The sequence below is a fragment of the Pan troglodytes genome, chromosome 4 (assembly GCF_028858775.2).
Source record: "Pan troglodytes isolate AG18354 chromosome 4, NHGRI_mPanTro3-v2.0_pri, whole genome shotgun sequence".
Lineage (NCBI taxonomy): Eukaryota > Metazoa > Chordata > Mammalia > Primates > Hominidae > Pan > Pan troglodytes.
Window position 1 is genome coordinate 55,463,965 of NC_072402.2, and position 26,263 is coordinate 55,490,227.

The window sequence follows — 26,263 nt, forward strand, 5'->3', positions numbered from 1 at the left end:
ATCTTAGCTGTCCTGAGTTCACTGCAATGTATATAATATGGAAGTCAGAAGGTGGAAAAGAGGAAAAGATTAAATTTGTACGTTTTTTGAAAAATATATGGTAAAAAGTAGAGGTATCCAACAGATTTGTACGATAGATTGTTCATTTAAGGACCAGGAGCGGTGGCTCACGCCTGTTATCCAGCATTTTGGGAGGCCAAGGGGGGCGGATCACCTGAGGTCAGGAGTTCGAGACCAGCCTGGCCAACATGGAGAAACCCTGTCTCTATTAAAAATACAAAATTAGCCAGGCGTGGTGGCACATGCCTGTAATCCCAGCTACTCGGGAGACTGAAGCAGGAGAATCGCTTGAACCTGGGAGGCAGAGGTTGTGGTGATCTGAGATTGTGCCATTGCACTTCAGCCTAGGCAAAAAGTGAAACTCCGTCTCAAAAAAAAAAAGAAGATTGTTCATTTAAAAATCAATTAGATTGGCCAGGCACGGTGGCTCACACCTGTAATCCCAGCACTTTGGGTGGCTGAGGCGGGTGGATCGATTGAGGCCAGGAGTTCAAGATCAGCCTGGGCAACATGGTGAAACCCCCGTCTCTACTGAAAAAAAAGAAAAAGCAGCCAGGCATGGAGGCATGGTGGCACATGCCTGTAATCCCAGCTACTTGGGAAGCTGAGGCACAAAAATGGCTTGAACCCGGGAGGCAGAGGTGAGATCATGCCACTGTACTCCAGCCTGGGTGACAGAGCAAGACTCTGCCTTGAAGAAAAAAAAAAAAAAAATCAATTAGATAAGTGAGAATGTATATTCAGGGCAACTTAAATCTATGCTCTCAGATTAAAAATAAGATTTAATTACAATTTTTTTTTTTTTTTTTTTGATGCAGGGTCTCACTTTTTGCTCAGGCTAGATTGCGGTGGCACAATCACAGCTCACTGTAGCCTCAACCTCCTGGGCTCAAGCAATCCTCCCACCTCATCCTCCTGTCTACCTGGGACTACAGGCACACAGCACTGCACCACCATACCTGGCTAATTTTTAATTTTTTTTTTTTTTTTTTTTTTTTTTTTTTAGAGATAGGATCTCACGATGTTGCCCAGGCTAGCCTTGCACTCCTGGGCTCAAGTGATTCTCCTGCCTTGGCCTCCCAAAGTGCTGGGATTACAGGTGTGGGCCATCACACCCAGCCAATTTTGAAGTATTTAATTTTTAAAATGAAAAATTGATTAGATAATAGTTCTCCCTCACTACAGGTGAAGTCCGTTTTTATTTATTTGTTCAATGGGCTTCTTTAGAACATGAAATAGAAGGCAATGCTTGGTCAAATTAAGGCAGAGGCAAGAATTTTTTAGGTTCTGAACATAAATAACTGTCTGTGAACTGGTAACTCTCTAATTAAGCATAAATGTGAAAAGAAGAGGATTAGCTCTTCTTGAGGAGTTGGAAATGGAAAATATTACAATTCGGAGAGGTAGCTTGCAGAAACCGTATAGTTTTCTCTGCTTATATGCCCCAGCGTTGGGAGACTTGAAAGGAATCACCAACCAAGTTAATGCAATAAATTTCCATATATAGATCAATTGGATGTTTTGTCCCCAGCTTCCTAGGCCTTTAATAAACTGAATTGTTTTGGTATCACTGGATGAAAGGTTCTGTAAAAGTTCAAAGTATTGTTATTTGGGGCATTCACACCTGCATGTTTAAAATGCCTTTGTGCAAAATGTAGTCCAATCTGCTTTCAAATCAGACCTTCAAAGAAGGGTAGATTCATCCATGTGACATATCCCCTTAGGTGCTTCTCTACAAAGAAAAAGTTAAGCTAGCAGGTCTACCCCCACTCATTATCTTTGTCTCTTTGTGCGTAATCATCAAACGGCACCTCTGAAAAGAAGACCAAGAGAAAACTTCAGTATCTCTTTGCTGGAGATGCAAAGCAAGATATAGAAGGAACTGGAAAATAGTTCTTAAGTAAATACAGGGGGAAAACGGAAATTGACAGGACGTACTTTTCGCTAACAGTTGTAAACTAAAAATAAAATTTGAAGCACGCCTGCACCCTCACCTGAATGGACTTCCTCCTTGGCCAGGGCACTTTAAAATTTAACCTGAAAGACTGATTCAGGCCGCAAAGGAAGTCAGACATGCCTTATTTTACCCCTCGAGCATTAACATCAACACAGACCTTAAGTCTGATAAGAAACATTTAGGATCTCTTTTCTTGGAAGCCTGCTACCTGGAGGCTTCATCTGCCTAATAAACCTTTGGTCTCTACAACTTTTATCTTAACCCAGACATTCCTTTCTACTGATAATAACTCTTTCAACCAATTGCTAATCAGAATATGTTGAAATCTACCTATGACCTCGAAGCCCTCCGCCAACTTTGAGTTTTCCCGCTTTCCAGCTTTCCAGATAGAACCAGTGTAAATCTTACATGTATTGATTGATGTATTATTTCTTCCTAAAATGTATAAAAACAAGCTGTAGCCTGACCACCTTGGGCACATGTCTTCAGGACCACCTGAGGCAGTGTCACACGTGCATCCTTAACTTTGGCAAAATACACTTTCTAAACTGATTGAGACCTGTCTCAGATGTTTTGGGCTAACACAATGAATATGAAAAAACTTTTTTGTGGCGGGGGGTGGGAGGTGGGACGGAGTCTCTCTCTGTTGCCCAGGCTGGAGTGCAATGGTGCAATCTCGGCTCACTGCAACCTCCACCTCCCGGATTCAAGTGATTCTCCTGCCTCAGCCTCCTGAGTAGCTGGGATTACAGGCACACGTCACCATGCCTGGCTAATTTTTGCATTTTCAGTAGACACAGGGTTTCACCATGTTGGTCAGGCTGGTCTCAAACTCCTGACCTCATGATCCACCCACCTCGGCCTCCCAAAGTGCTGGGATTACAGGCATGAGCCACCACACCCGGCCAAAAACAACTATTTTTAAAGAGCATCTAAGCTCAGAAATCACAGGCATATTACGCCTGCCACTAAGGGAGTTAGTTCCATTGAAGGATATAATTAAGAGTGAAATGAATGGTGTGCTAAGCACTTAGAGATAGTGGTTCACAAATTTGTCTGTTCCTTAAAATCACCTTGGGGGGCAGGCGTGATGCCTCACACCTGTAATCCCAGCACTTTAGAAGGTCAAGGCCAGAGGATCACTTGAGGCCAAGAGTTCCAGACTAGCCTGGGCAGCGCAGTGAGATCCTGTTTCTACAGAAGATAATAATAATCACCTGGAAATTTCTTTTTTTTAATGCAACTAATGAAGGAAAAAAAAAATCCGAGGTTTTGAAACCAACTCAAAGACAACAGCGATATTCAAGCATGAGGTATGATAAAGGTTGTACACTAGATAGCTAGATAGCCAGAATAAAAAGGAAGAGATAGTTACAAAAAATATAAGGAGGATAAATGTATAGGATTTCATAACTGCTAATCATATGATTTTACTGAGTAGGTGTAAAATGCTTCTGATAATGTATGAAAATTTATAATCCTTAGTATTATATATAGGATAAACATAGGTTAAGACCTGGATTCTAAGGCTGAATTTAAGGCTAGTTTATCTCCATCCTTAGATTTCCTACATTTCATTTAAGAGAAAATGTCCTGTATATTGAATATTCATGAAAATCTCTGAAAGGTGTTATGCTTATTCTTAACCTCTTAAAGGCGTACACTGAATGTAATTAAATCATTTTTGCTGGCTCCGGTTCCTCATGAACATCTGCTTTTGTACTTCCCTGTCATTCACAAATGCACTTAGGAGCTAATGATCTATGAGGACTTTTTTTGCCCCTACAGTAACGAGCAGCAAATCTGGCTGCACTTTAATTTCTCATCTGCTGTCCCATATTGTCTGGTGGTCAGTTCATGATGTTACTAAGCTTGGCTTTATTGGCCTCTTTTGTGAGCTGCTGCCGCTTTTTCCTTGGCAAACCTGATTACCAAGCTATTGCATTGAGCATAAAATAAAGGCAAATTAATTCAAAATAAAAGTGAGGGTTGAGGGCAATTCATTTCTGAGGTAGACCTTTAGGATATGAGATGCATAAAGTGAACAAGATCCTACAAGTGTTTACTTGACTTTTCTGGGTTCTTTTCACCTACTTACTGATTTTGAATAGTATAAATTCCTGGATAATTAATCTGGATAAGTAAGTTGTCACTGTACCTCTAGAGAAAATAAAATCAACCAAAATATGTTTAATTCTGTGCTCTGGGTTTCAAGAAAACAAAAATGAATAAGATGTAGTCCTACCCCCAAGGACTTGACACAATATAATTGTACATATGCAAAAGAAACTGTCTAGGTGTGGTGGCTCACACCTCTAATCGCAGCACTTTGGGAGGCTGAGGCAGGAGGATCACTTGAGCCTAGGAATTTCAGACCAGCCTGGGCAACATGATGAAACCTTTTCTCTACAAAAAAAAAAAAAATACAAAAATTAGCCGGGCATGGTGGCACATGCCTGTAGTCCTAGCTACTGGGGGAGTTGAGATAGGAGGGTTGCTTGAGCCCAAGAGGTCTAGGCTGCAATGAGCTATGATTACAGCACTCCAGCCTGGGAAAAAAATCTTAAGTAGTCTCAGGACTGTACCACAGAGTATCGTAAGAATTCAGAGGAGGCAAAGACCAAATTAGAATAATAAGCAATGAAGGCTTCCAGCAAACATGGTATTTTTGTTGGGCCTTGAACACTCTTTAGATGCTTTAGTTTAATGTGCCATAGTCACACTTTCTGTATTGGGAGTGTTAATGGGTGATAACTACTCCAGAGCTTTAGGATTGCTTCCAGTATCCCAGCAAAGCAGCCCTTTTCAACTAGAACCGTTTGCTATTACAAAAGAGAGGTGATCACTTGTGATTTCTTAACATTTCTTCACTTTGCCTCTGGCACTGGGCTTCTGAAAGTCCAGGAAAGAGCAATGACCTCAGGGTTTTAAGACCAGGGGTATAATCCTAGCTCTGCCTAGCTCTCTGTGTAATTTTTGGTCAGTAATTTAACCTGGGTTGTGTTCTGTAAAATGATGATATTGGATTAAATAGTACCTAAGAATCTAACTAACTTTTTCCTAATATTTTATTATTATAAAAAAATGCATGCCTCTGATGAATTGCCTTTATCTTCTTTAGTCATATTTCCCTAAGAAGTGAATAAAAGATACCAAGGCAATGTGTGAATTCCACTTTTTCCAATCTGGATGTTTAGGGGATATCCTTGACACCATTTGCTATTTTGAGTTTTCAACAAAGAGTTAAAAGAAAATTCTGGCACTCCTATCTAGTCATCCTCTCCAGTTGGCAGAAGTCTTCATGTGGACTTGATGGTTGCCCAGAGCAACAAAATATTAGGGACAGAAACATGTTCAGGGACTCGATTGTATAAGTGACTCAGAGCTGAGAGACCTTTTCCAGCTTGACTGCAGCCCATACTTAGCTAGAGTGGGTATTTGTCTATTCCTGTCTGCATACTGTGACTTGGAGATGCCTATTATTTTGCTTGCTAAAATATGGAAGCCAACCTTGAAACTGGCAGAGAGGAGTTAAATGATCAGAAGGCAATCGTCTTCATTCAGCACGTCTGACACATGAAAGATCATTAGGACTAGCAAATATAAACAAGATCAGGGAGTGGTCTTGGGCTTTGAAGAGCACATACCAAGAACATCAAGAGAACTCAATATAAATTCAATATAAAAGCTACTGTTCAAGGCCAATTATCTCTTTTGAGTTAGAAGAGCCCAATGGGGAGCCACTCACGCAAATCAATACCCTTTCCTTCTCTCAGTTGGAGCCAGACATCTCTAACTATCCTCTGAATTAAACTGGATTTTTAAAATGTTTTTCTGTCCCTAAACTCTTTAAATCCTGAGGTCATCCTTTCTTTGTTCCATCAGTCTGGCTCCATGATACCAATTACTCCAGCTTGTTAAAGCAGTTATTGGCATATGGTAGTCATGTCTTTTGTTTCTATGCAATGTTTCCTGGAGCAAGAATTGGAGGGAGAAGTTATTAGCCAAGTCTTGTTGCTTTAAGTCTCCTCTCTTCAACTGTTTAACTAGGTTCCATCCTAATTATGTGTTTGGTTGGTTTTATTTTGATACCCAATATACATTCTTCTCATTTGTACGTGAACAATGTCATTATGGTAATAATAACAATTATACAATATTACTTTCTGTCCTCATTGAATGTCATTATGATCAGGAGCTGGTCCTCTTGGTTTGGACATTATAATTTGAAATGAATATTCTTTTTAAATGATTGGAAACTTAGTCATAAATTCAAGTGGTTTACAATAGTAACTCTTATCCCAATAACCACAGCACCTGTTTAGAAAAATGTCTTCGGATCACTTGTTTGCAAATGTCTTTTTCCTTAGGATCCTGGATGGAATTGAACCCATATACGTTACTTGACATGTGAAACACATGTGACCCTGGCAGATGATTTGGCTGACCTTGAAAACTACAGCTGTTTAGTCACTTTGAAAACAATGCAATACAAGTGATTTACTAGGCTTCGGTTTTAACCATTTTATGCTGACTGGTGGAAATTCTAACCCTTCAGAAAGAAAAAAAAAAATTGTGAAGCAATGGAAATGTACCATCCTGGGTATTAATGTCTTTAATTTCAATACATTTTCTCACAAAAAGTGTAAAGAAGTCTTTGCTTGACCTTATGGGAAAAAACAACATACATGTGGCTTTATTTTGCCTTTTTTTTTTTTTAATTAATGAAGAAATCCAAGATTTGACTTTCGTTTCTTCTCCACCCAAATCAAAAGCAGTCTATAACCTACTGCAAAGATCAAAGCTTTTTGCTTACTATAAAGTATGTGCCCTGCTTAGGCATTACATGGTAGAAGGATAGCATTCTGTTCCAAGAAATCTCTATTCGTTCTCTAGTTGCTGTGTATATATTCTCTTTTAGCTAAAATATGGTTAGTGAATGAGTCCTGAAAATTTCGCTGTATATACCAAAACATGTTGTATACCATAAATATATAAAATATTTTTATTTCAATTTTTTAAAATTGTGCTTCAATCAAGACAGAAGTTGATTTCTTTTTCCAGAAATTCAGAGTGAGCAGTCCAGGGCTGCTGTGGCTGCTCTAAAATCACTAAGGGCCCAGAGCTTCTTTCAGATAATTTTTTTAACATTTCTAGATTATAGGCTTTGTCTTCATGGTCTGAGATGACTATAAGAGCCCTAGCCATCACAACTAAGTGGCCACCAGCAAGAAGGAGGAAAAAAGAAGGAATAGTACACCCACTCCTTTTAGAAAAGACTTCTGAGAAATCCCACATAATGCTTCTACTTTACATCTCCTTGGCTCAAATTTAGTGTCTGCCACAAAAGAGAATAAGACACACACACACACACACACACACACACACACACACGTGTGTGTGTGTATATATATATATATATATATTTTTTTTTTTTTTTCTGGCAAGTCTCTAGTTCAGGGACTTCAATCTCCTTTAAGCAAATGAGTCTTCTCCTAACCTCTCCCTCTGGCCTGCCCAGTCTCTCTCAAATCTCTTGCCATCCTGTCCTCCTTACTCACTTTGGGAAAATCCAGCTCTGTCAGTTTTACAATCTGCCTTTTCCACTTCCTTACCTGAATTCCTGGGAAAAATAATCCCACATCACTTCAAGCTGGAATTCCAACAAAGTCAAGACCTGTCACCTCATCGGACTCTCAGAGCACTTGACAGTTAGTTCCTGCTGTGCCCCTCTCTCAGTCCTCTTCATGCTAATTCCAAACCTCTCCTCTCTCTTAAGCCTCCCGAACCAGCAGCTCTTCATCTCCTTTCAGCAAATAACTTGTTGCTTTTTGAAGAAAGTCTGTGTCAAGGCATGAACTTCCTCAGCTCCTACATCCTCTTGCCATAGATGTTATCCACAGATCTCTTACGGACATCCATAATCCCTTCCTCCCTTCTGGTCTCAGCGGATGAGGTTTCCCTTCTCCCTCCTGCTCTAAGTCAACCCCTGGCCCCATCTGGGCCCTTGATCCTCTCTCCTCCCAGCTCCCACAAGTCCTTGCTTCGTCTGTTTTCCTTTCTATCTCTCACATCTTCAATCTTTACTTTTATTCTGGCTCTTTCCCCATTCATGTCTCTCACAATCTTAAAAACAATACACAGCAAACCACAGCAAAGTTCAGCCAATTCTTTATTGATCCTTTAGCTAGTTCTTGATCTTCTCTTTTCAGTCAAGTTGCTCTACCTCCTCATCCCTATTCAGTCTGCAGTCCACTATAGTACGACTTTCTCACAACACCTCTGTTCCAGCTGCCCTCCCTTGGTTGCCAATGAACTCCTAATTGTCTTCTTAGTTCTTAGAGGCTTCTTCTTCTTAAACTCTTTCTTTGTTCATTTACTGAGTAAATATTTATTCAACATGTTTTTGTTGGGAGCCATTTTGTTCCAGTTGTTTCCACACTCTTCTTGCTGCTCTGAATACTTCTTTTCGCTATTCTTCATGGTCTCTCTTCCTCCCCACTTTACCTCTTAAATGTGAGTATTCTAGAAGGTTCTTTTTGATTAATTGGTTTTCTCACTCTGTGTACTCTGTAGATGTTTTCATGTACCTCATAGTTGTATTTTCCATCTTATGAAAGTGGGTCCCAAAACTCTGTCTCTACTCAGAGTAGGCACTTCTCCAATTTCCAAATTTATTCACACAAAAGCCCAATGTCCATTGATATCCAACTCTTCAAATCCAATATGTCCAGAGCTGGACTCACATATTTCTTTGCAAATCTGTTCTTCCTATCTCAGTTAGTGAAACACTTTTAGCCAAGATCGAAACTTATAAATCATGAATCCTTCTACCAAATCTATCTGTCTGTCTGTCTATATATATTTTTGAAACAGAGTTGTCTCACTCTTTTGCCCAGGATGGAGTGCAGTGGCAAGATTTCAGCTCACTGTAACCTCCACCTCCTGGGTTCAAGCGATTCTTGTGCCTCAGCCTCTCAAGTAGCTGGTATTACAGGTGTACACCACCACACCCAGCTAATTTTTGTATTTTTAGTAGAGACAGCATTTCACTATGTTGGCCAGGCTGGTCTCGAATTCTTGGCCTCAAGTGATCCTCCTGCCTTGGCCTCCCAAAGTGCTGAGATTACAGGTGTGAGCCACCGTGCTCGGCCCCAAATGAATACAATTTTTATTTTATTTTGTAACTATTGATCAAATCCATGCTCTCTTCTCTAACCTGCTAATACTTCCCTAGTTCAAGCACTCACCAACTCTCCCCTGAATTATAGTACTAGTACCTGAAATAGTGTTTTTGAAACTGTCAATTGCATTTAGCATTTTATTTTAAAAATATGATACAGAATTGAGTAAAAAATAAGAGTATAAAACCACATCTATAATATCAAAGATAAATATAGTTTTATAAAATTATTGATACACCCACAGACATGCAAACACACACAGACATTTTGCTATGAAAATGTATTTCTTACTATAATTTTTAAAATTAGAGAACTACTTTCTTAAATGGTCGATCTCTGTTGCACCTCTTCTTAGCTCTGGCCTTCCATGATGCCAGCAAATTTATGTAGTTGAAAAATTAATCTGCAAATGTCACTCTTCTTAAAACCTTTTCATGCCTTGCCATCATCCATGATAAAATCAGATCTCTTTGGTGTGGTACCCAAAGCCCCTACCCAGATATGTATTGTACCTCCTCTCCAGCCCAGCCCCTGCCTGACTCTTTCAGCAGCAAACTTTTTCCACCCACGTGCACCATGTTTCACAACTGTCTTCATTTACTTGTACTCTTCTCACCATCTAAAACTCGCTTCTCTCTCATAATTGCCTGGTTCACTTTATCTCATTTTAGAGGACACCTAAAATTCAAGCCCAGTCCCCTTCCTCAGGCCGAGTCAGGCTCTTCTCCCAAACCTACCTCTAGCATAACCTAATGAAATTGCTCTAAAAATTATGGTCTATGCCTCTTTATTAAAAACAACAACAACAACAACAAAAAACCCTGCCCACCAGTATAGCAAGTCTTTTGTTATAACCACACATAGTACTAGTGTGTGGTTCTGGGGCACTGTCATGCCAACTTACCTGTGTTCAATAGACCTGAAGTAGGGAAGATCAGCTGACTCTTTTACATCTCTTCTCAGAACATCTTGAAATGATTCTTGGGTGCAATATAAGAGCAAAACATGGAACAGTAGAAACCAGCATGGAAAACTTTTTCTCCTATTTGAGAAAGTGGGATGAAAATATGTCTCTTAATCCCTTTGGCAGAAGGGAGTAACTTGAAAGAAGTGGATGATGGACGATCTTCTCCACTCTGTCAGCCCTCTGAGCAGAATGAGGAAAATGTGAGAAGCGATACCATTGCTATATTTGTTTCATTGACCATTATTTCAAATAACTTACATGGTCCTGAACAAGGACATGTTTTTGTGAAAAGGACAACATTTCTTTTGGTGTGTCTGAGTAGCATTTAAGAAAAGCCTTATAGTGGTCAATGAAGGTTGGCCTTTCACCCGCTGCTACTGGAGAGTCTGTGAGAACACTATTTATTCAGCCTCATGGAAACACTAGGGAGTCATGCCTGGGATCTGACAACTGTGCAGCACCATGCCAGGTGCACAGAGAGTTGTTGTGATGAATGTCAAGAGAGGTGGTGGGGTTTTTTTTGTTGTTTTTGTTGCTTCCATTTTCTTTCCCTCTGACTTGGGCTGTGGTTTCATTCATTCCACCTCCCCACCCCTATGCAAGAATACATCTCTGATCTCTTTCTCATACTTTATCTGCCCTAACTTCCACTTTCCTTTTCTTGAGAGGAGAAGAACAACTCCACAGTGCTTTCCTTTTATGTTTTGGGCTAATTTTGTTGTGTTGTTTTATGGTCTTGAACTGAGAGCTGCCTCAGCACTCAACACCAGCCCCTGGACTGTGAGACTAATGAGAAAAGCAAAATGACTTCAAGTAAAAGGAAGTGGTTTGTGTTGTGGAGAGAAACTTGGAAAGAAACACCACCAAGAACACTAGGGGCTTTATTTTCCCTAAAGCCTACAGTTGGGAAATAACTGGTCAATTTAGTTAATCCCATCAAACGACCTAGTCAATACAGTAAAGAGGAAGGGAAAATAAACAAACCGTTTTTTGGATGACCGGTTTAGCTTCATGTATCCTTGGTCTCACTCATTTCTAGGGAATAATTTCAACTCCTAAGGAAATGTGAACATCTGTTTTGCAAACTATTACAGGCTGGTTTAATACAAAAATACCTTTAAAAAGGTGTGTTCATATTCAACATGTTTTTCCAGCTGTTATTAAAGCAAGTAGAAACAATATAGTAGGCATAGAAATCTTGATTATAATGTGGGAAAACTAAGGTTAAAATTATTAGCAGAAATACATTTCTTTCGTTTTCATCCTTCCACTGTCTGAACATCACTCTTTCCTACTTCCTCCATTTTATTATTTTCTTTGCTTTGTTTCTCTCTTTTAACCTCAATAATAACAATTCTATGCGCCAAACACTGTGCTAAGACTGGGCATGCATGATCACATAAGGTAGGTAAAATTATTATTCCCATTTTACAGAAGAAGAAACTGAGGCTCAGAGAATTTAGGGATATGTCCCATGGTCATTATTCCGGAAAGCTGTGGAGCCAGGCTTCAAAACTTGGCAGTTATATTTCAGATTCCACACCCTGCAGACAACACTCTGCTGCCTCCCTCAAATTTTATCTCAGTTCATTTGTTTTCTCTGATCTTCTCCTTTTCCCATGTTCTCTACTCTATTCTCTTGCCTTTTTCCTTTCCTTATATCTGCCTCTTCTTTTTCCAGTCTCTTCCCTCACTCCTTCCCTTATTTGTCTTGTTTCCCATTCTTTGTCTAAATCTCCTCTTTTCTCCCCCTCTTCACCCTATTCATTCCCAGCTCCCTGAAATTATATCATTCTCCCTTCATGATGCCCCCTTATTCCTCACTGCAGCATCACCCAGTCCAACTCTGTCCCATCTGTGATTCCTCACTTCTGCTTTTGCACCATCTCTCTCCCTAAGTTAGAATGGTGCCCAGCTTTAAACACAAGGCAAAGTGAGAGTATGTTCCACTAGGAGAGCGTGTGTCACTCTGCTGCCATACACAGGGAGTACCATCAGTGATTATAAAGAGGAATTTCATTCCTGCCAGAGAGCTCACAAATTAGGTTATTGTTGACGTTCATATAGTTTTTAGTGACTGGAAAAAGATAATGCCTCTTTCTATGGTCACTACCAGGAAGTGAGCTCCATGCAGCAGACAGAAACCAACCAGATAACTGTGAGATCCAAGCCAAGCACAATTTCTACATGTTAGTCATTTGCAAGAAACACTGAGATGTAATGTAGTACTTTGAACTCATATTACTCAGGTGACTATGTTTTCAAGCAGCCAGTACAGGACAGAAGAGATTCATTTCCTTGAATCAAAGCTATTTGGTGACTTTTCCTGGAAACACTCTGAGGCTTACAGGAAAGGATTCCAGATTCCCAAGCTACTGGCACAGAGTAAGCATCTTTTCTTTACATGGTAATTCACAAACGTCCCTCATCACCATATGAAAATATCCTCACTGGATCAGCTCGGTTACCAAAAATAACTAGATCAAAATAAATGTCGTTCTCACATGGACACAGGTGGACTAGGGTTTAGAAGTTTTGGGAACCATCACAGTTCTAGGCACCTGAAACTTCATCTTTTGCTTGTAGTAAATATGGTGTCTTTCTTAGGACTCTGCCCTTTGTTTATTTATATATCTGGTCTGGTTTTTGTTTTTTGTTTTCTAGAGATAGTTCTCTACTCTCCATAGTGTCTGCTTTCTCATTGCCTGAGTTTGTACATGGCTTGCCATAGCTTCTCTAGCCCCAATTTTAGGCCATCAGTAGATTAAAATTTTTTTTTTTCTCCTGACACCAATTACCTTAGTTGCAATTTCCCATTTATAATTGCAACTTGAGCCTACAAATTTACAAATACAATGAGGTAACTTTCCACTGTGGTCAAATATTATAGATTATTGGCTACTGGTAAACCCATGAATTGCCTGCCTTTGGATTAGATATTCAGACCAGGTCCATTTAACAATTCAGACATTTTTTTAAACAATACTTTTTTGAGAGTCTTCCATGTGCCAGGCCCTAATCAAAGCTCTTGGGCTACATCGATGACCAAAAAGAAGCATTATCCCCATTCTTACTCCTTATAATCTAGGGTCCAGGACAGGGGAGATATGCACTGTATTAAAGAAATAATCAGTACTGAATGTAAAATTCCAAACTGAAGCATTTTATATGAAGGAAACATTCTATGAGAATGGAAGCCCAGAAGTCCAGTCTACACATGCTCCTGGAATTTTATGGGAAAATAAAAAGTCTGTCAGAATGGATCTTTTGAGAAGATTCCAGAAGTATGTTGGCCAATAAGAGAAAATGAGCAAGTGGATGCCAGAAGCCATTTCTTCCATTGTTGTGTTCAGTTTGCAGTGATACTACTGCAGAGCTTGAAAGGCAAGTACTGGCTTCTCTTCCTCCTGTTCTTCCACCCAGAAAAACCATCCTTATCCTCATATTCCTCCTCCACCTCCACCACCACTACTACCTATTTTGAGGCTGCCACCACCACACTATAACATATTTCTCCCCGCTCTAAGGCTCTGAATTTGGACCTCCCACATGACAGGACTCTAAATAATGACTAATCCATTAAGTTTCTGCTCCATTTCCAAAATATTCATTCAAATTTGAAATGCCTGGGGCCTCTTGTGTAGCCATGGCTGGGCTAATTTCTGCATTTGCATTTTAAACACCCAGAATCAGGATTACACCTGAAGACTTTCAAATAAGTGCTTAGATGGCACAATAAAGATATTCAGGTTAAAAAAAAAATCTAATGAGTCTGTTGTTCCTTTGCAAGGCCTAGTGATAGGAACCTCTTCTTGGAAATATTTGTTAAGCCATTCTCACTTGTAGTCACTCTTGGTACCAAATCTGTTGACCTGTTGACCAAAAAAAAATTCGAGGAGAGAGGGAGAAAGGCAAAGTTACTCTAATGTTTTAACTAACCCATATAACCACGGAGAACCAGCCCTAGGAACCAACACTAAAATCTTAAGGACTGTTTTTTCAGACTCTGAAAATTCTCCTAAATCCCCATCCCAGTATCATTCAAGCTCTTTACAACCACTGTTTGTCCTTAGGCTGTAACTTGTGCCTGAAATTCCCACTCTAAGGTTCCCTTGTGGTATTTTTAATAGTGTTGTTTGATGCTGCAGCCAGCTTCTCTGCGGTTTGGGAGTTAAATGGGATACAGCGATGTGGTGTGCTGTAATGGCTCTTGGAGAAATGTTAGGGCAAATTAAATTCCAAATAGGATAGCACCTGAAAGAACCTGGTCCTTTAGTGAAAGAGCTTAATACAGTAGGAAGGAAGGCTTAGAGAGTCTTACTGGCTCCTAAGTGATTAAGAAGAAACATCTAACCTGAGTTTGAAATTCATTTTGGACTCAAATACAGAGTATTTACTTTGAGACACTGGTCCTTAACCACCTGGTTCTTCCCTGTTTGCTTTTCTGCTTAGTTAAGCCCAAAGATGGGTGTTAGTTTAAGAGAAAATGGTACTAAAAGGGAGGAGGGGAATAATTAACACCTTTGCTTAAAGTACCAAATCCCATGAGCTGATGATTGCCTAGGTTAGGCAATGACTACTACCACTACTACCAAACAGGTCTGGCATCTCCTATTCCTATCCTGACACCCAGGCCCAAGCTGAGCACAAGCATTGCAGGATTCCGCAGCCTAATGTCTGTCAGCTTTTCCTTTGAACAGTGGTTACCTATCATTAGTGTATTTGAGTCAAATGTGGGTTTAAGGTAGTGGAAAGACTTTTTTTTCTGCTATTGAGAACAGAATCAATTCTTTTAAATGTGTATGTACACACACAGATACACACGCACAAACACACACACACACACACACCGCTATATATTTTATTTTGGAAAATAATTTTATTTCCAGTAGATCTTTATTGAATAACCTATCATCTACGGAGTTCCTATTTAAAAGTTTTCATTGGTAATGGATTTATTCCAGACAGGACAGGTTATATGTAAAATACAATTCGTAACCAATTAAAACAATAACAAATAACTTGTGCTGAGTGGTTACCATGCAGGTGCTGGGATACGCTTTCTCTCTACATCATCATTTCACCCTCTCCACACTGTTTGAGGTGTGGATCTATTGTCATTGTCTCCATGCTATAAATGAGATGAGACACAGATGTTTTTTATTATCTCCATGAAACAAATGAGAGCACTGAAGCTTAGAGAAGGAGAGAAACAACAACTTGAAGGTTTAGATACTGTTTGAGGAGTTATAGTAAAAAGAAAAATGAAAAGTCCTCTCAAGTTCTACTGAAAATCTTATAAGTGTGTTTCTTTCCCACTTTTGCAATATAATTTTTCTCTTCTACCCTCAACTGAAATAAGGTCACACAGCCTATACAGTATAGAACCAGGACTCCAAGGTCACTGACAACAAAGTAAAAGTCAGCAGTTTTGGAAAACACATATTTTTTTTTCCTAGCTGAGGATGGGTTACCTTCATTAGTGACATAACTATGTCACCAAGTAAAATTATTGGCTTGAATATCAATTCATTTCTCTATTAAGAAAAAGAGGAAATAACTCAGATATAAATGATGGAAGTGGCTACTGAGTTAGGAAAACATTTGAAAATCACTTTACACCAAGAAATCACATTCTGGCAGGCCTAATATGGTATAGGAGATATTCGTAACTGGTTATCTTCATTGAAAGATTATAGAGACTAGAGAATAGGAAGGTTAAGTAAAAACTCTACAAATGATAAAATTTTATGTTAATAAGTAACCTAACCAAATACTGTATTTTGCTGTACTTTATTGTAGACAAACAGAAATTCTGGCAAAAGAAAAACAACAAAAAATAGGAAATACAGTTACTAAGTTAAAGCTCTTGCATTTACATTACAAGTATTTCTAAATCCAGTTTAAGATTGCGGAAACAACAACAGAAGTATATGAAATTCTAAATGTCATTTAATTAAAGTGTTGAAAGAGTAGAGATTTCAACAGTATCAAAACTTGTGATCTTCAAGGATCAAAGTAAAGGTGAGTTTATAGAATGCTCACTCTAGGTTCTGATTTGGCCAATTCAATCACACCACTGCCCAATTCAATGAAAAATATAGGCAACTTTGTCAAGCAATGAATTTTATCAATGTATTCAAAGTTGAATGCATCTTAGGAATAATTTGAGGGTTTAGAAAATGTTTGAGGTTTTTTTTAAAAAAAATCTTCCAATTTAACTGAAAACTCTTGTATTTCCTTTCTACTTTTCAAATATAGCCTTTGTCCTTTACCCTCCATTGTAGCTTAAGATGTGGTCTTGCATTATAAGGAATATTTAAAACCATTCAATATTTTAAACCAAAGACATTCAGTTTTCAAAATTTAAATGGAACTGCCATATATTCTTGAGTGTTGTAGCTATACAGCAGTGGTCCCCAACCTTTTTGGCACCAGGGACTGGCTTCATGGAAGACAATTTTTCCATGGATGGTGGGGAGAGGGGTTGGTTTTGGGATGAAACCACCTCAGATCATCAGGCATTAGATTCTCATAAGGAGTGCACAACCTAGATGCCTCGCATGCACAGTTCACAATAGGATTCACAGTCCCACTGATCTGACAGGAGATAAAGCTCAGGTGGTAATGCTCGCTTGCCTGCTGCTCACTTCCTGCTGTGCCACCAGGTTCCTAACAGGCCATGGACCGGAAGCAGTCTGTGGCTTGGAGGTTGGGGATCCCTGCTATATGGGCCAGAAATGTGAAAGAGGTGTTCAGTGGGGAGTATACTTCTAACTTGAATACATTCTTTTCAGCATTTCTACTTATTTTATCAAAAGGTAATTTTTTTCTCAGGAAATAAAGCAATAGGCAATTGTTTTTTATAGTTTTTCTGTACAGAGCCTTATTCAATTATACTACCAATGTAATCCTATTGCACTGCTCAACAGAATCAGAATAAGAAGAACTTCCAAGTACAATTTGAAAATAAAAGTATCTTTCAAGAATTTGCACTGTACTGCATTATTTGATTTGGAAAAAAAACAAATCAGACCACTTCCATTTCTTGATGAAACAACTAACTCATTTGCTAACTTTCAACTGGCTCTCTTCAGTGGCTTTGAGAATGTGGCACTTCCATCATACCTTGCCTGTAGTACCACCCTAGAACTTTTTTTAATTGAAAATCTTTTAAAAGATAATTGATTCGTATGCTTCAAAATTCAAAACGTGCCCTAGAAAGGATCGATTACTAACAGCTTCTTGTGTATTATGTAAACAAATCTTATGCATATACAAGCAAAATACATATTGGCTAGCACTCTTAAAAACATAGGAAGGGTTGAATCTGACCAAGTTAATATTTCAAAGGTGTCTATCAGAAAGGAAAAGGAAAGCTTCCTACAGTTATGTGTATTTTTTTTTAGTTTAAAAAGAATAAGAACAAGATATTGGGTGTGTATGTATATATGTATCTATTTATTTATTGGAGACGGAGTCTTGCTCTGTACCCAGGCTGGAGTGCAGTGGCAGGATCTCAGCTCACTGCAACCTCCACCTCCCAGGTTCAAGCGATTCTCCTGCCTTAGCCTCCCGAGTAGCTGGGACTACAGGCGTATGTCACCACGCCCAGCTAATTTTTGTATTTTTTGTAGGGACAGGGTTTCACCATGTTGGCCAGGCTGGTTTCAAACTCCTGAACTCGGGCGATCCACCCACCTCAGCCTCACAAAGTGCTGGGATTACAGGCATGAGCCACTGCGCCCAGCCAGATTTGGGGTTTTTAAACCTATTGAACTTATCTTTGGATACATATTTTAAGTTTTCCTTAACTGTAAATGTGTTTATGTTCACTAGAAACACCACATGATTTGGCAGACATGGAATTATGTAGGTGAAATCAGCGGTTTTCAATTAGGGCTTGATAATATTAGATATAGTATAACTTTTATGGCATTCACACATACTCTTCAGGGATACCCTTTGCAATTCCGGAATAGTGTTTTTCTTGCTTACTTCAGTCGATTTCTTATATCTTTAGGAAAGATCTGCACATTCATTCTAGGTGAATGTAAAACTGCATTTTAAATCCATTCATTGGGAATCTCACTTCTTAAAAATCATGCAGAAAGATAGATGTACATTTTTAGTAACCGAGCTGTTCAGTAAATTTCTTAAGATTATTTTCTCATAACCTCTGTACATCAAAAGTGAAAAGAACCTGTCCCCTTCTCTCTGTATGCAAAATTCCAGAGAAGCACCAAGAACCAGAAGAAGATGAAAGATTCGGAAGAGCACACATTTTCCAGCCTGCCAGCCTGGGTTTAATTTCACTTTCCCAAAATATTTACTTGGTAAATTCAGAAAAATCACTGGACCTCCAGGAACCTCATTTCCATGACTGTCATGTGGGACAGTGATAACACTATGGATCATTACAAATATTAAATTAGACTGTATGGAGAGTGCTCCAAAAGCTAAATTACTGAGTGCTCACAAAAAGCATTCAACAAATACACCTTTCCAGTTGAAAATGATCATTCCATTAAATTCACCCTTTATTTTCTTTGAGAAAAAAAAAATCTATGTTCTGCATTTTCAAACTTACTTTTCATGGATACATAGTCTGTAATAAAAACAGCATATTAAACATACCTTTAAAAGAACAAAGACATTTATAAAACAATAACAACAATCAGCTTCTGGATGGTTCCCCCCGCCTCCCCCCATTAAACCCTATTAAAGGGAATACGGTCTCTAAAAGGGAAATCCAGAGACCTGTGTATTCGAGTTATAACCCTGGGTCAAGCAACTTAACTAGGCTGATATTTTGGCTTGATGTGATTTATATGTAACCTTTTAAGCAATGTATATTAAATCTGTACTTTTTACTCATCTACTTGATTGCAAGCTCCTGCAAGATAAACTTTGTTGAACCCAAATGTTGTAAACTTCATGGGGCTTAGATATAAACTACAGACTTCATCAGTGTTTAACAAATACTTGCTTAAGAAACACAAAGTCCTGTTATATCAGCCAATTAACTATGAAGCTAATTTTAATAACTGAAATATCATAGAGGTTAATATTCAAAACACCACTCATCTTTTTTCTCATTGAGTATTATTTATTTATTTTGGCTTTCTGGAAACATACGTTTACCCTTTATTTACTGTCTCATTTTGCCATCTCTGAACATACCATTTACAGCTTTTTAGTTATTCTGGAAAAATCACTTTGTATGAAATAATAGGCTATGATGGCTAGAAAGGATCTCACTGATCATCAGGGCAAGGATTGATTTTAGAAACAAGGAAAGTGAAACCAGAGACAGCCAGTGACTAGTCTCAGTACTCACAGAGGTCATGGTTGGTCAGAGGTCAGAACTCACATCTCCTGACCCACAGCACATTTGGCTTTCTGCACAACTGACTGCCTTAGTTAAGGACAGATAATTCTTTTCTCTTTAACAATAGAAAATTAGACTAATTAAAGTCATAAAAGATGTTGCTCCTTTATAAGCCATAGAGAAACCCCCAATGGTTTCTTTATTTGGATCTGTGATCTTTAAAGCATGTGACTAGCAGCTATAATTGGATTAAAGTGAAAACATGTGATTGTGAAGGAGTTAACGTACCTTTGCCTTATTCTGCTTTGATAGCCAGCTTCAATTGCACATCGTGACAAGCAGTGAACCAACATCAACCCTGTGGAATTAAAACTTTAGACTCTATCACAAGCTTTTCCAAGTTCAAAGCCCACCAATTTATTATTGGTTCCAAGTTCTAGGTCTAGAATCAAGTCAGCTGGGACATCAAATACTTGTTACAAAATGACATTTGAATGAGATAATTATAAACAACACTAGAAGCACATGAATTAAATATTGCCTGAACACTAATTTTCTTAGGTAGGATATTGGGATGTCCTTTGCTTTATCACTTTGCAGTGATGTGAGCAGTATGAGATACTATGTTTTGCAAAACTGTATTAATTATAATATTTATTGAGTACTTACTATGTCCCATGCACAGTCCAAGGTTTTCACGTACATATTATTATTTAACCTTCACTGTTATGCTTGCAGATGGATGTGTGGTGTATTTTAATTAACTCGCTCAAGGACATGCACAGTAAGCGGTGCAGCTGAAGTCCAGACTGGGTCAGGCTGACTCCACAACCTCTTAATCCCTGTATTAAATTGATATATCTGCCCATGCTATACATCTACTTGATCTTTAGGTTGATTTATTGATAGTGACATTTAATTTTTGTTTTCTTCAAAATTAAATTCTTACTGTAAAACTAGTCAAAGCAACTGAAGTTTGTGTTTGAATAAAAGTGTAGAGTTAACTGAGGATTTGTGTATTCTCATCCCAAGATGAGAAGGGAGGGAGGGAAGGAAGAAAGAAGGAAGAGAGGGAGGGAAGGAGGAAGGGAGGGAGGGAAGGAGGGAGGAAGGGAAGGAGGAAGGGATGGAGGCAGGAAGTAAGGGAAGGAAGGAAGGAAGGAAAGAAGGAAACAGTAAAGGAAAAGAAAGGAAATAAAAAGTAACTTCATTCCTTTATAGAATCTCTATTAATAAATGTTATTTTTTAAAAATAAAAATAAAGTTATTTTTCATGAATATAAATTTTAGAACATATTTTTCAGTGCTCCTTTAAATCCTACATAACTCCCAAATAATCCATTACTTACATTTCTTTTTTTGAGATGGAGTCTCGCTCTGTCACCCAGGCTGGAGTGCAGTGGCACGATCTCGGCTCACTGAAACCTCTGCCTCCTGCTTTCAAGCGATTCTCCTGCCTCAGCCTCCCGAGTAGCTGGGACCACAGGCGTGTGCCACCACGCCTGGCTAGTTTGTTGTATTTTTAGTAGAGATGGGGTTTCACTTGATCTCCTAACCTCATGATCTGCCTGCCTGGGCCTCCCAAAGTGCTGGGATTACAGGCATAAGCCACTGTGCCCAGCCCATTTCATTCTTTATAACCATTATGAATTCCCACCTAGTTTGAGAACCACTACTTTTGTATGGTTTCCACCCTTTGTGTGATTTCAGAAAGGCCCGCCTTTAGGCAAAATTTAGCAAGAAGTCAAGCCAATCAATAATTGCTTGAAGTCAACTTTTCCAGAATAAAACTGTATAAGGGACTTTGAATTTGAAGGTTACAATCTAAAGTTTGCTTTGAGATGGGAATAATACGTAGTGTTGGGGATTATTGTAAACCTACGTGATCTAATTGGAAATTAGAATTGAAAGTGGGAAAGTGAAGGAGAAAAAAATGAAGGTTGGGGAGAAAAGAAAGCAATTTAGGAGACTCTATAGGGAGGAAAGGATGAGATGCATTTCAGAAACAAAATATGAACGTAAACAGAAAAAAGAGAAAGCAATCATGACAAAGCCTAAGAGGGCTAGTGGAATGCTAGAATGAACTCATTTACCTTCCTTTGATATTTAGGGGCTCTATAGCCTTGTAATTTCATCACTGTTATTTTTCTTACCTCTTATCTTTTTCCCTGTAGTTATTATCAGCCTAATATTCATCCATTCATTCATTTACCTGAGTTTTCAGGCTTGTGCAGAGACAACAGGGTGGGGCCAGGTTGCAAGATTGTGTTCCCAACTTGGAAGTAACGTGGGTAAGGAAAAAGTCACGGCTGGCCTTAGAAGACACAAGTTAACCACATCCCATGGGTCAGTGGAAGAAAACAAGGGAATAATTAGAAAACTGTGCAAGATCAGAAGGGAGCCCCTGGAGCTATAATTGCAAGAACCTCCAGACCCTATTGCCTTTAAATCCCCTTTTAAAAGGCACCAAGTGAGGAAAATTCCAAGATGAATGGGTTATGGGTCTGACCTTCAGGAACATGTACGCTGCCTGCCGATGTCCACAACATCGTCCCTTTCACATGCCTAATACATTAGTGTGGGCCACTCACTTAAAATTTAAAAAATTTCATTTAGCATTTAAGAATTCATTTGACAGAAGAGATGTTTCAAATAAATAGTCTTCAAAAAAAGCCCGGTCTATAAGTCTCTGTCACACAGCCCATCTGCTTTAGGTGAAGTGAGGCAGTAGGCCTGGAGCCTCACCTGGTTGGCTCTTAACCACATTTACTTTCCAGGAGAAGCCTTTCACCAACTTCCTCAGAACCTCCAAAACACCAAGGAACAAGATCCTGAAATTGTCCATAGTCTTAACTTTGTTAATAACAGACTGCATGCCCCTGGAAAAACTATTTCACTTCTCTTGGCCTCATCAACAAAACAAATGTGGCCTAAAATACTTTGTAAGATGGTTTCAGTTGTAAACAGCCTGAAAACTGTTAGTACAACTAATTTGGGCAAGCAGGTTTGGCTACAGATAAAGAACAGAAAGACTTAGACAGTGGTATACATTACTCTGAAATATTTTTATTATGTAAGTACAAATAAATGGATGTCTAATTGTTACTTTTCAGGTAGCAACATTTGTAGGAAATGTATTTTGTTAGGAATTTTAAAATCACTGAACAGATTGCCATTTAGTTTACATTTTCTTCTCACCTGCAGATCCTGAAACCTCTGAACTTTTCTTCTGCCACATAAGTCAAATATCCATTTATAGTTTTTAACTCTTCTCTTTGGCCCCTAAAAATAGAAGATCATTCCTGATTTTAAAAGTAGAACTTGTATGCATGTATATAATTTTTATCTTTAAAGGAATACGCTGATGATTCCTGACTCTAGCCAGATCTTTGCAACCTTCGAAGAAGGATTGTCTCCTTGGCCCTAAGATGTAACATTGTTAACCTTTTATGACAGAATCACGTCAGGGAATATTACATCTCTTCTAGTTCCTGTACCATATCTTTATGATAAGAATGTGTGCTTGCCATCTCAAAATATTGACCCTCTGGTACAATCACTTGTATCTACTTGAATACAGATGTCTTGTTACTATTTCTGGAAAATATTCAGTAACAAATTTTTCTCTGAAATATTGTTATTAAATTTTCTTAAAAATTGTTTTTAACCTTCTTTAGTAGAGCTCACTATAAGGTAGTCTTTAGTTTAAGAACTTCAACACTCTCTGATTTTGGTTTACCATTTTCATTTGTGCAAAATGAATGTGTACGTAAGAATCGTATTTCCAACCCAAAGAGGCATTATAATGACCGTTAAATTTTCAATCCAAGAAATAAACTAACTCCACCATCCCTGAGTGTATACCCTGCCCTTCTCACTCTTGTGTTCTTTAATTAGACCCAATGTGCAGGACATGACTTGACTGAAATTCATAGCCACATTGAGACATGCAGCTAAAGAAAGCTCTTAGCCCAGGCATCATCTCAAGCTTTTAAAGCAATAGGATCATTTGACAGAAGTGTGACTCGCTATAGTAATTACACAAGTGCAAGTTATAACTACTTAATCTGCTCCCAGCATCTCTGTTGCCCTTGAGAAGTATGATGTCGTCTAGCCAACATGGCTGTTCATATGGGACTGAATCTGCACATATTTGAATTGAGTTTTTCAAGTTTAGAAATGTGATACTATTTTACCCTTATGTGCCTTCCACAATCCTACTCCTCTCTTAGGTGGATCAGAGTTTCTGGAATCCATCATCTTTAGTTCTGCAATTTACATCTCAGACTTACATGTTTCTAGGCATAAATGCAAGAATGACAACATCAAGGCCTATGAAACTTAGACTTGTATGTATGTGATGGTAGACATTGAAGTTTGTTGCAGGAAAATGTTTCTCTGTCATCCTAGGAAAAGCCCCCAGTTTCTCAGTTCCTCCTCCTCCACACGACAGTTTTTTAGTTTTTTTAGTTTTTTAGTTTTTTTCTAAAATGGAGTTAAGTCCAGGTGCAATAGCTCACACCTGTAATCCTAGTATTTTGGGAGGCTGAGATGGGCAGATTGCTTGAGCCCAGGAGTTTGAGACCAGCCTGGACAACATGGCAAAACCCCATCTCTACCAAAAAAAAAAAAAAAAAAAAAAAAAAAAAAAAAAAATTGGCATGGCAGTAGGTTCCAGTAGTCCCAGCTACTTGGGAGGCAGAGCCTGGGAGGTTGAGACTGCAGTGAGCCGTGATTGCTCCACTGCACTCCAGCCTAGGCGACAGTGAGACCCTGTCTCAAAATAAAATCCAATTATGATCATACCTCTCTCCTGTTGATGTCCATCAGAGTCTGCAATGCCTTCAGGGTAAAGTTTAAACTTCCTTCTAGAAACAATGTTCTGCGGTAAAATGACCAGGGTCTTTGGTATTAGATACACCTGGCCTCAAAAAATGGGTCAGCCCAGGTATAACCTTCCCCATCTTCTGTTTCCTCATCTGCATAATGGAGTAACAAACATTGTCAGGAAGTTACTGGAGTAATTGTGTGAGATACCAAACGTAAAAAGCCTGGCACAAAATAAATGCTCAGTAAATGTAAATGTCCTGTCTTTTGCCTTTCCCTCATTGTCTGCGACTTACCTTTCTAGGTTCCTTTCTCCCATGTGCATCCCCTTCCTTCCAAAGCACTCATTGATTCTAGCCTGCAGTGTATAGTTTCCTGATCAAGCCAAGCTCTCCCACACCTCTGTAACTTTTGCATATATTGTTCGGTCTCCCTGTAAGTCTTCCCTACCTTCACCTTTTATAGAAACTGCAGGGTACCTACTTGCCCCTTGAGATAGCTATTCCTGAATTTCTCCCGAATTTAAGCATTCCTCCTCTATACTTTCATAAATCTTTCACACACCTCTTTCATCCTACAATGTCATAATATTAGTTGGTTTTATCTGTCTTCCTTAATGTATCCTTAACTCCTGAGAGTGGACGCTACATCTTAGTCATCTATGAAACCCCAGAAAAATGTAATCAAGCTAAAATGGCTCACTCATTTCCTAGCAAATATTGGTTAAATGACTAAATGGATGATACAGGTGGCAGAATAAATATGGTTTTAGAAAAGTGTCATGGCTGCTGATGTATCAGTGCAAAAAGGAGCACACCCACCCACTACATGGTCAAAAATGTTGAAGGCAAGAGACTAGATGGCTTGTGAATAATATCAAATGAAGTTGTCTTTCTGTAGGAAGTCTTAGACAATGTAATCTTGGGAGGCGGGTGGATCACAAGGTCAGGAGTTCGAGACTAGCCTGACTAATATGGTGAAACCCCCATCTCTACTCAAAATACACAAATTAGCCAGGTGTGGTGGCATGCACCTGTAGTCCCAGCTACTCAGGAGGCTGAGGCAGGAGAATCACTTGAGCCCAGGAGGCAGAGGTTGCAGTGAGCTGAGATCGTGCCACTGCACTCCAGCCTGGGCAACACAGCGAGATTCCGTCTAAAAAAAACAAACCAAAAAAAGAAAATGTAATCAAGCTAAAATGGCTTTGGCTTTCCTTCAGTAAATGGTTACTGTGGGAATATATGTGAAATGAATATCAATACTATGATGAGAAACACATGCACTAAACAGCTATACTTCTGATGCCATTCTCAAATCTGAAACTTTGCCCAATTTCAGGGACAAACGTGAAGTAATATGTATCCCCAGTGTTTAGCTTTTCTCTTGCCATGGATACTAACAGTGAGATTCCTCAGGGACTGTTCCTTTAACCTTGTTAGGGTTGCTAGGGGCTATTGTGCCTTTCACAACACAGCACCTGCAACTGGGAATAATTGAAATTTTCTACCATTAGCTATTCCCAGAAGAGTATTCTGAGTCACATAGAAAGTGTCAGAAGCATATAAATTACTGATACATTTTTTAATCCCATATTCCCTCAGGGTTGGCGTTTTTCTCTCTTGAAAGTTTCCCCCTTAAGGCCGGGCGCGGTGGCTTATGCCTGTAATCCCAGCATTTTGGGAGGCCGAGGCAGGCAGATCAAGAAGTCAGGAGATCGAGACCATCCTGGTTAATACGGTGAAACCCCGTCTCTACTAAAAATACAAAAAATTAGCCACGCGTGGTGGCGGGCGCCTGTATTCCCAGCTACTCGGGAGGCTGAGGCAGGAGAATGGCGTGAACCCAGGAGGCAGAGCTTGCAGTGAGCTGAGATCTCGCCACTGCACTCCAGCCTGGGCGACAGAGTGAGACTCCATTTCAAGAAAAAAAAAAAAAAG

At 39.1% G+C, this 26,263-nt stretch overlaps 1 protein-coding gene across 23 annotated transcripts in view; it reads left to right on the forward strand.

The window, feature by feature from the left end:
- PDE4D (phosphodiesterase 4D) overlaps positions 1 to 26,263 on the forward strand; it is a 1,566,198-nt gene that overhangs the window by 1,370,616 nt on the left and 169,319 nt on the right. For 2 of the 23 annotated variants that reach the window (XM_063810437.1, XM_063810438.1), the window contains one exon: positions 6,388 to 7,395. The exons of 19 other annotated variants lie outside the window; for them this stretch is intronic. In XM_063810437.1, coding sequence (XP_063666507.1) covers positions 6,388 to 6,431 — 44 coding nt within the window. In that variant the 3' untranslated portion in view covers positions 6,432 to 7,395. Of the gene's footprint in view, positions 1 to 878; positions 4,450 to 6,387; positions 7,396 to 26,263 lie in introns of those variants that run through there. 2 more of the 23 variants (XM_063810436.1, XM_054685075.2) reach the window with 2 other exon arrangements.